The sequence below is a fragment of the Calcarisporiella thermophila genome (assembly GCF_041956535.1).
Source record: "Calcarisporiella thermophila strain CBS 279.70 unplaced genomic scaffold VTP21scaffold_23, whole genome shotgun sequence".
In the NCBI taxonomy this organism is placed as follows: domain Eukaryota; kingdom Fungi; phylum Calcarisporiellomycota; class Calcarisporiellomycetes; order Calcarisporiellales; family Calcarisporiellaceae; genus Calcarisporiella; species Calcarisporiella thermophila.
In genome coordinates, this window is record NW_027192213.1 from 88,806 (window position 1) to 98,873 (window position 10,068).

The 10,068-nt window shown below is 51.4% G+C and overlaps 4 protein-coding genes across 4 annotated transcripts; 2 read left to right on the plus strand and 2 right to left on the minus strand.

The window, feature by feature from the left end:
* Positions 1–268: 268 nt before the first annotated feature.
* On the plus strand, positions 269–3,202 carry VTP21DRAFT_5597 (uncharacterized protein; the record flags this gene model as incomplete). Its single annotated transcript, XM_069396135.1, has 9 exons — positions 269–364; positions 456–605; positions 673–810; positions 878–1,019; positions 1,099–1,287; positions 1,353–1,471; positions 1,539–1,648; positions 1,727–2,535; positions 2,610–3,202. The coding sequence occupies 9 exons, from the start codon at positions 269–271 to the stop codon at positions 3,200–3,202; spliced, it is 2,346 nt and encodes a 781-aa protein (XP_069247678.1).
* A 364-nt stretch (positions 3,203–3,566) lies between these two features.
* VTP21DRAFT_5598 (uncharacterized protein) lies at positions 3,567–4,139 on the plus strand (the record flags this gene model as incomplete). Its single annotated transcript, XM_069396136.1, has 3 exons — positions 3,567–3,690; positions 3,786–3,949; positions 4,044–4,139. The coding sequence occupies 3 exons, from the start codon at positions 3,567–3,569 to the stop codon at positions 4,137–4,139; spliced, it is 384 nt and encodes a 127-aa protein (XP_069247679.1).
* Positions 4,140–5,263: 1,124 nt separating this feature from the next.
* VTP21DRAFT_5599 (uncharacterized protein) lies at positions 5,264–6,696 on the minus strand (the record flags this gene model as incomplete). Its single annotated transcript, XM_069396137.1, has 6 exons — positions 5,264–5,647; positions 5,716–5,858; positions 5,962–6,169; positions 6,235–6,356; positions 6,431–6,533; positions 6,622–6,696. The coding sequence occupies 6 exons, from the start codon at positions 6,694–6,696 to the stop codon at positions 5,264–5,266; spliced, it is 1,035 nt and encodes a 344-aa protein (XP_069247680.1).
* A 236-nt stretch (positions 6,697–6,932) lies between these two features.
* Positions 6,933–7,895, minus strand: VTP21DRAFT_5600 (uncharacterized protein; the record flags this gene model as incomplete). Its single annotated transcript, XM_069396140.1, has 3 exons — positions 6,933–7,145; positions 7,217–7,754; positions 7,834–7,895. 3 exons carry the CDS (start codon positions 7,893–7,895, stop codon positions 6,933–6,935), a joined length of 813 nt encoding a protein of 270 aa, XP_069247681.1.
* Between the last annotated feature and the right edge of the window lie 2,173 nt (positions 7,896–10,068).

The window sequence follows — 10,068 nt, forward strand, 5'->3', positions numbered from 1 at the left end:
TTTCTTTGCTTATTTCACTACACGTGTATTTTATTTATATCAACCTATCCCTACCTATCCATATCTCCCCTGTCAATCCTGTTCCTGTTTAGTTTTCTTGTACCAAGTCCCTTGTATTTTTTTTATGCTACTAGATAGCCATTATTAAAGATTTATGCCTGGAGGAGACTTCCATTTTTTGAATGGCGCAGTCAGTATATAATACTTCCAAGTTCTCTCCATCGCGGAGTTTGCATTTTCTTTACTTTGTTTTTCTACGACACGAGACATGGACTGTCCACACATTGCCACTACTGAGCTGAAGCCACCGGGCCCCGGCACCCAGGTGTATAAGGAGGAATGCACGCAATGCTTTGATTCTCAGGTAGGCTATCCCATTGGAAATCTCGAAAGCATTCGTGTTCTGAAGGTTAATGTTACCAACTTGCTGGGGGGGGTGGATGGGTGGAAACTAGGATTCGCCATTAGGAATCGACGTATGCCTTTTTTGCTTTAATGCAGGATGCCTCGCACCCGGTCGTGCTCATTCTGATCTACACTATCAGAAGACGCAGCATCCGATTGTACTTAATATCCGACGCGTGAGAAAAGAGAAACCGCATAGGGTAAAATAGTGTTGGCGTTTTGACATTGGCTTAATAAGAGATCACATGAATTTGGGTCGTGGATTAGGAAGGCGAAGAACCACCTAATAAAATCACGCGTCTTGCCATCACCCCCGAGAATGAGCAGGATCTTTACGACTATATTACCCAACCAAAATGTCTTGCTTGTGGGGGACTTGAATTAGATCGTGGCGGCAACAGCAAGGTGCGTTGTTCGCCCCTAACTCCCCTAGTTTTGAGACCATCATTGAACAGTATTGATCGTTTTTTAGCTCTCTGCAACTATTGATGGCGTATTGAACTCACTCTCAGCTATGCGGCAGTCGGAAGTGAAGGCGTGGGAAGAGGAAATCTACCCTTGCGAGCACACTCTAACACTGGTACAGGAGCCTCCGAAGAAGCTTGAATCCCAAGGTACTCTCTCGATGCTCTGCCTCCCCTATCGCCTTTGAAAGAACCTCCCCCCAATTACTAATTCCTTTGGAAACCATAGCTCTAGCGCATTGTAACAATTGTGAGTTGAAGGAAAATCTTTGGCTCTGCCTTGTATGTGGCAACCTCGGGTGTGGGCGTCGACAGTACGATGGGACCGGTGGGAATGGGCATGCGCTCGACCATTTCAAAGCGACTGGCCATAGCGTAAACTGCAAGCTCGGGACCATTACTCCGGAGGGAACAGCTGGTATGTATCCTTGTTTCTAGTGTAAAGAGACTATTCGCGAGCTCACGGCATTTCTATCCGTATAGACATTTATTGCTACGCTTGTGACGACGCAAAAATCGATAATGATCTAGCCGTGCATCTTGCCAACTTTGGAATCAATGTGGCTAATCTGCAAAAGACCGAAAAGAGCATGACTGAACTGGTAAACTTCCTTTTGCTTCAGAACCCATGCTCTACTATATTGCTGACCGCTTTTCTGTATGCTGTAGCAACTGGAACAAAATCTCAAGTTTGACTTTAGTATGACAACAGAGGATGGTAAGGAGCTTGAAGCTCTGTCCGGGCCAGGATACACCGGCTTGAAGAACCTTGGCAACAGGTTGCGTATCCAATCACCTTCCCCCTCCTTCATCCGTTTGAAATGCGGTCTAATCATGCTAAACTATTTCCCCAACAGTTGCTACATGGCATCGGTACTGCAATCTGTCTTTTCACTCGAACCCTTCCAGAACCGCTATCTTGCCCTCTCGCTGGAACACCCCTTGCTTTGTCCCAACGACCCGGCGAATTGCCTTGACTGCCAGCTAGTCAAGCTCGCGGACGGTCTCCTCAGCGGCCGATACTCGGTATCCCAACCCGAAAAGCAAACGGATGGGCAAGATGGGATCACTCCCCGTATGTTCAAGAACTTGATAGGCCGTGGCCACGCAGAATTCTCGACAATGCGCCAACAGGATGCATTTGAGTTTTTCCAGCATCTCGTCAAGACAGTGCATCAGCGGGAACGCGCCAACGGAGGCGCGGACCCAACCCACGCGTTCCAGTTCATGGAGGAGCAGCGGCTGCAATGCCTACGCTGCAACCGAGTACGGTACACCCAGAATGTGGCCCAGTCCATACAAGCTCCCGTTCCAGCACGGAAGAAGCCCGCCGCGGCCGACAAACCGGACGAGAAAGAGCCAGAGGCGGAGTATGAACCCGTGACGCTTGCCGAATGCCTGGATGCTTTTGTCGCAGAGGAGGTGCTGGAGTATAATTGCCCGCACTGCCTGGAGAAGACCCAGGCCAAAAAGAGCGTTCGCTTTGCAACCTTCCCGCAATTCCTTGTGGTCAACGTTCGACGGTTTGAGCTTGAGAATTGGGTTCCGCGCAAGCTCCCAGTGCCGATACTGATCCCGAGTGGGACAGAGCTGGATTTAGGAAAGTACCAGGGGAAAGGACAGCAGCCCGGCGAGGAACTTTTGCCGGAAGAAGACAAGAATGCGGGTAAGCTCTCCCCCCCCCCCCTCTGCAATGCTCCGGTAGTTTCCCTAACTAACCCCCCTCTCCCCCGTCTTAAGCCTCCATCCCACAGGTGGACCCCGATGCGCTTGCGCAGCTCGAGGCCATGGGTTTCCCGCGCAATCGATGCGAGAAGGCGCTGCTGTCGACCGAGAATGTCGGGGCAGAAGTGGCGATGAACTGGCTGCTCGAGCACATGGAGGATCCGGACATCGATGCTCCCATCGACACCGGAAAGGCCACCTCTGCGAAGCCCGTTTCGGAACAAGATGTTGCGCAGCTCTGTGATATGGGCTTTACGGGCGGGCAGGCCAAGCGCGCTCTGCGTGAAACGGATGGCAACATGGAGCGTGCGGTCGAGTGGCTGTTCAGCCACCCCGATGCGATGGATGAAGATGTCTCAATGAGTCCAGCCGGGGGGGCCACTGCGGAGGCCACGGGCAGCAGCGGAAGGGCGGGCGATGACCGGCCCCCGTTCAAGTATCAGGTCACCTCGCTCGTTTCGCACAAAGGCCCCTCGGTGCACTGTGGGCATTACGTGGCCCATGTCCTCAAGAACGGCCAGTGGGTGCTGTTCAATGACGAAAAAGTAGCCGCCGCAGAAAAACTGCCGGAGAAGGAGGTCTATCTGCTGGTGTTAACCCGAGTGTGACATGCTCGCCAAACGGCATACTCACACCTTGGGGCGCTCCGCTTGCCTGAAAGTATAGAAGCTTGTAGACCATCTGCTCGTGTCGACACATGAAAACTTTGCAATCGATCCAAACCAATTAATTAACTAATCAATAAAAATAATAAACTTGGTCACCTCCCCTCCCTGCTCTTGAAGAAGGTCAATCGGAATTGGCTGGTTATTTCTCTCTGGAAATCGATCAAAATGGCGCGAGTCCGCGTGGTCGCACAGCCCAACTGGCTTACAGATTTTAAAGATGCGGGGGCCTCGAAAGAGATTGGAAATTTCGCCTTTGCTCGGATTCACAAGCGCACCCCCCCCCCCTTTTTTTCCTCTAGCCAACATGCCACTTACCAAGAAGCCCGTCTTCACTGACCAGAGCGCCCCCATTGGCGCCCCCTATTCTCAGGCCATCGTCATAGGGGACTTAGTCTACTGTTCTGGAATCATCCCGCAAAAACCGGATGGTAAGGAGGATTCCCACCATGACTGCCATGACCCTCCTCTATCCATGGAAAGAGACCATGCGAAAACGCGAGCTCATCTCCTTTATGTCGTGTAGGTGAAATTGTTCGCACAGACATCCAGTCCCAGACGCGTGTCATTCTCTCCAACGTGGCCAATGTCTTGAAAGCCTCGGGCTCCGATATCCAGAATCTGGTCAAGGTTAACGTGTATCTTCGGGATATGGCCGACTTTGATGCAATGAACAAGGTCTACGATGAGGTGAGGAAGAATGGCTCGACTCAATGGAAAAGAGTTCGCACGGATGGAGAGTGACCTTGGAATCTAACCTCTAATCTCTTGTGTTTTTTCCAAGATACTACCCAACCCGAAACCCGCGCGAACCTGCATCCAGCCCGGAAGACTGCCCAAAGACGTCGACATCGAAATCGAGTGTGTTGCTCACCTGTAGCGTGCTTTCCCTCTTTACCCCTCTTTGTTTCCCTTGGGCTTAGTAACTATGCAAGATGATCCATCTCTTGTAGTTTGACTTTTATGCAGACTATGCTTGCCATAGTCACGGTTCTAATTTGCTTTGATGTTTCGGATGCACTACTCGAAAATAAATTGTATTTTAAACAAGCACCCCCACTTGTTCACCCACTCCACCTGCTCTTCTCTCCTTGCTGCTGCTAGGTCTCTAATGAATCGAGATACGAGCAAGACTAGGAAGACCATGTTGATATCATTTTCCAGCCCCATTATTGCATCAGAGCCCTTGATCCGAGGTGCTTCGCTCCCATTTTATGGGCATTCCGGAACCCGAGGAGCTACGTGGAGAGGATTACAGTTGATTTGAGGAAAACTCTTGCGTTGCTCGATTGTTAAGCTACAGAAGGGTCAAACTAAAGCCTCTTCCCGACGGCTTGCAACAAGACTAGAGGTCTTTTCATCCTCTAGTTGCTATAATACGGTGGAATATGATCTGGAGTGGCGTTAAGACTGAAACACTTAGCAGTATTTTGGCCGCTTTCACCAGCCAAGCCATCCACTGGCTTGAAAGGATATCACTACAAAATCTTCTTATTTTGCCTTTAGAGTTTTTGCCTTTGGGGAAGAGTGCTAATCTACTTTGACAGCGCCGCGATAAAAGCCTCATCCTCGGGCTCCAAGGGTTCCAGGGGAGGAACCGAGCCTAAGCGACCGCGGAGCTGAAGAGGAACAGGGCCGTGGGACCATGCAAAGCTTCGAAAATGATCCGAAGCTGTCATCGAACCTTAACCCTGTTGATTCGATTCATTCTCTAATTTTCAAACAGGCTAAGCTGCAGCTCTTTTGGAGGGGAACTTAAGGGGACCGAATGGCTTGTCTAGGTTGCCTCGGTCCGTGCTCAACTAGCGTGAGGAAAACAGGCAAAACATACCAGAGCATTACTACTATGGTTTATTTTCTTGACCAACTTGTATTCACCCAGTTAGAAATATAAATAAAACATGCTTTACTTCTACTCCAAAATGCACTTCTATCCCACTGTTCCAGAGGGGGAAAATATGACAAAGCAAAGAGGAACAAAAAAATAATGGGGGGGGAACCCTTTTAGAATTTATACACGGTGTTGCTACTGTATCCCAGCTTGCCCAAGACGCCAGTCACCTCTCCTTGGGTGAAGTTGGGCCCCTTCATCCCGCACACGTGCTGCAGCATTCCATTGGGGCCGCACACGAACAACATGCTCTTGCCCTCGGCTGGAGCAGGCATGTGCTTCTTCACCATGTCCTCGCTCACAAAGCCGGTCTCGCCCTGCCAGTCCTTGGGTGGCTTGTCGAGAGTGTAGACGACCTTGAACTGGTTAGGCTTCTCCTTGGCGAGGCGGTCGAACTCCGAGCGCAGCAGAATGTCGTCCTCGGTGACGTTAGCGAAGAGAAGAGTGATCTTCGTCTTGTCCTTGGGGTCCTTGAGGATGGCGCTGATCAATTGGAGCTAAACAAAAAGAATGGCGCACTCAGTTACTCGGATCCTTTCCTCGATAGAGCAGGGCCGATGTTTACCATGGGGGTGATGCCAGTTCCGCCAGCAATCAATCCGACCTCCTCGTGTTTGTTGGCCTCGTACGGATACTTGGGAATGGGGCCCTTCACCTCCAACACATCCCCAGGCTTCATCGCGTGGATATGCTCAGACATAGGACCATCTAGGCCATGACATTCATTTAGCACCCTTGGAGGAGTGGAAATGATCAAACCCATAGCCGTCAGAGGCTGCGCGGGTCCGACCAGAGGAAAGTAAACGCTTACCCTTGTATTTCTTAATGATCAGGTCGAAAAAGCCCTTCTGGTCCTCATCCGACGTGGGCGTGTAGGGCCGCACCACATACTTGCCGTTCTCCTGAGGGAACCTGGTCAATACGCAGCTTGCCACGTGCAAACCAAGCACTTGGTCCTGCTCGGGGAGATCGAAGCGGAAGAGCTTGGTGTTGTAGTTCACATCATGGACCTCGCGAAGCTGCAGGACAGCATCATTCGTTAGTTAAAGAGGCTGAGCCAGGATGACGCAAAGGGTATAGATACCTTGAATGGGGTGAATTCCTCTGGGTTGAGCGCCTTCTTGACTGGAGTCTCCGTCGCCTTCACCGCCTCCTTGGCGACTTCAGTCACCGGCTGGCCGGATTTCTTCGAGTAATAATAGTAGCCTAAACATTGTGTTATAAGTCAGTATAAAATAGTCCAAATGCCGATGCATGGGTGGGGGGGAGGAGAAAATAACCAGCAGCAAGCAGAGCAACAGGCCCACCAATAGTCAGCAATGGGTTAGATTTTCTTGGGGGAGGAGGAGTCCCCGATGAGAATTGTCGATAAGCCATGGATCCCTACATGGGCATCAAAGGTAATATTCTATTAATAATGACGCGTTTCGAAGAAATTGCAATGGTAGGCGCAAAGGGCCAAAAATCGCACATGTAGACGGGTGTTAGCGGCAAAGGTCGAGCCCACGCGCGAAGCCGTGCCAATCAAAGAGGGAGTGAAACGCATAATGTCTGATTTGTTAGAGGGAGGAAATTTTATTAACCAAAGAAACAGCTGACGGGGGGGGGGGAGAGGTGAGATTTAAGGGAGGAACGCCGAGGACATTGCGAAATTTCGGGATTTAAAAATCATCGATTCCGGACTATAGCCCGGAAATCAGAGCCTTGCCAATGATGTAGAGACCCCTTTTTCAAGATAAGCATCGCGCTTGAATCGGTTTACTCTTTTTTTGTGTGCTACGCTCAGCCGGTCCCACCTCCCTCTAGACACTCTAACAGCTGCTTAATCTCCTCCATCGTCAGGGTGTTGATTAGCGCGTCAAGATAGTGGATATGGGAGTGCTTGATGTGATAGCGCACGCCATTCATGCTCTTAAATCGGGCGGGACAAAGGGGCATCAGGCAAGCAAAGGGTTTGTCAGCATCATCCGAACAGCTCCCCTGGCGCTGGTGATACTAGGGGTGGAGTATATGCGGTGGGTATTAGCATAGAGAAGGTTGCGAACTTGGACAGAGGAAGGCATTACCTTTAGTCCATTTGAGGACTTGAATGTTTTCTCGCACCCAACACACTTGTACGGCTTCTCGATGGGAGATAGAAGGAGTCGGCTGAGGATGTCGGTGTCGAGCATCCGCCGCTTGCCCTCCCCTGGCTCGGAGAGGGCTGGCTCCTGGAGTTTTCGCTTGGCACTTAGCGCGCTCTCTCCCGCTGTATGCATATATCCGACTTCGCGCGTAGATCCGCCACTGCTGTCTACTGTCTGGACTTGGCTCCCATCGCATACAGGGTTGTCGCTGCGGCTGCGGTCTTTGTCGTCGCCATTAGTATGTTCATCGTCGTATTCACTCTCTGTCTCTTCGTCGTCAGCGTTATCGTCACTACGGGAGAGGTCCTCATAGTGACTCTCCTCCACATGGAATAGAAGCTGATGCAAGTCTTCGAGGACCTGGTCACAGCTGTTGCAGTAGAAGTCGCGGCAAAAGTTTGCCTCGAGGGCATAGGAATCTTGTTCGGTGGTTTCGGAAGTTTCATCGGCACAGATTAGTGCGGAGAAGTCCCACCAGCTAAAAATGGGAGAAAAATCATGAAGAGAAATGAGGATGGAGATCGAGAACGATGGATCACAAGCAGAAAAACACGTACTCGTACGGCGTCTGAGCCGAGGCGGTGGGCCTGTGGTGGTTTGATCCCGTTGGGGCAGGCATTGGCTAATTCGCGGGATAATCTCAGGAGAATGTCGATGCGGAGAAGGGTGAGATTTTGCTCTAGTCTTGCGTAGAAAAGAGGAGTCTGAAGACACGGTCGGCGTGGAGATGCGGGGGGGGAAGGGGGGAGCGGTAGAGTTGTCTTGGGTAATATATTGTATTCACTTCGATGTCACGCAGACTTTACTTGGATTATTGCCAAATATGTCTTTTTTATGAAACATGGCTCATATTACTCCCGATCTCTCGTAGTCACGCTTTTGGATAAGGGGACGAACTCTACTGGGAGGAGAGGGGCCGCTTTCGGTTAGGGGCAGGAGAAAAGTGGAAAGTCCTCTTACAAATCCGCCCATTTTCCTCTCTCCTCAGCAGGCCAAAATCAAAAATGCGATGCGAGCCGCGTGCAGAGGAAAGGCCAGTGGGCCAAAGCAATCCCCCGTGGGATTGCCCTCCCTAGCTCTGAAGCCAGGCCGCTCCCACATTCCAAGGAGAGCCCCCCTTCGTTTCTCGAGGGGCGTTCTCCTCACCACCTCGCACTTACCTCATACCACTTCTCCTCCATCCACCGCGCCCATGCAGCTGTGGGGGGGTTGCCTTCCCCTCCCTCACCCCCACTTTGCCGAATCCACACATACTGTATGTGCCCTCGCTTCCCCCGTCCTCCCCTGCCCCCACCTTACATGACGGGGGGGGGGGGGGGAAGCACGCGTGTGAATGGGAATTACCACGCATCTGTATGAAGAGGAACCGCGCATGATGGGATCAGAGGGGGAGCTGACGCGTCAGACATATTAAAGTGGTATTACATGCATCCGAATAGTAAAGCAAAGGCTCTAAAACGTTGGCCCCCCCCCCTCTCCGCACTCTAGATTAGGAAGGATGCAGCCTGCGCCCAAGGATGCATTTAATGTAAGCCAAGGTTTTGTTCTCTAGATCTGCATGCATCCTTCGAAATGGGTCTCCTCCTTCCTTCCACGCTTTCCTTCCCCCTTCCCCCCCTTTATTTTGGTTCCTTCGTCCTCGCCTTCAGAACACAGCCAAGGGATCCAGACTGGCGGAGCAGAGTGCTCTTGCTGGAGATTAGGATTTTGAGAAACATGATCTGTTTGAGAAAAGAGAGGAAAAAGGAAAGGTGATTATTGACAGGAGAAACACCAACACCGCAAGTCCATGCAATCTACACCACACAAGATTACACAATCACGGAAAAAAACACCATGATGACACTGGGCACTAGAGGGAGGGGGGGGGATGCGATCGTCGGATCGGGGGTTTGTAATTAACAAAGTTTCACATTGCTCCTCCTCCCCTCCCCCTCGGGGTGGCAAGAAGGCGATTTGGTAGGCGGGCTTCTCCTCTCAGCTTTATTTTTAGCCGGGGTGGTACAGAGGGCTGCCGAATGGAAAGGGGGCTGGTTCGCCTGAGAACCTGCGGCCGAGGGGGGAGGGAGGCAGCCTAGGCGCCTCTCTGTAGCCGCGGCTGGCCGAGGGCCTGTACGGCTGCGGAGTAGAGGAGCAATAAGCTCCGGCTCCGTACAGCAAGGGCGCGGCACCACGCCCTTTACTTTCCCCCCTTCAGTTGCCACCACCGCCACTCCTCGGCCCCCTCTGCCGCCCGCTTCCCTCCTCCCGCCCCCCTCTCCCCTTTCTCCCCATACCTTGTCTATGACCTGAGACTCCCTAAGCGCATAGGCAGCCGAGACGGCTCTGGCAGAACGCGGCCTCATAGGGGAGGATTAAGGCCCTACTATGTAGCTGCTCTGTTTCAAGGCGGGGCTTCACTCCAGACTGCCTAGATCACACTCTACAAGCAAACACCTAGTGTTAAACCTTTTACCTTGGCCTCTTTATCTAATCTGCCTTTTCCATCGGAGAAATCGCCATCCATATTTGCGCTGGGAGCATCAGGCAAATGGGGTTGGAGATTGAATGGGAAAAAAAAATCAGAGGGAACAGGTTAGGCAGAGCAATGCATCCAAAAAAAAGAGGAAAAAAAAAAGAGGAAAAAGAGCGCATGCATCCCCTCGCAACATCAATTTACTATGTCCAAATAGGGAGGGTTGCGTTTGATCGACACTCATCCTTTGGATTGGGTGGAGGGGGTGGCGACTTTGTTGAAATCAGGAACAATTGGAAACTATCCTGCCTTTGTCTTTATATATTTAACCACCAAA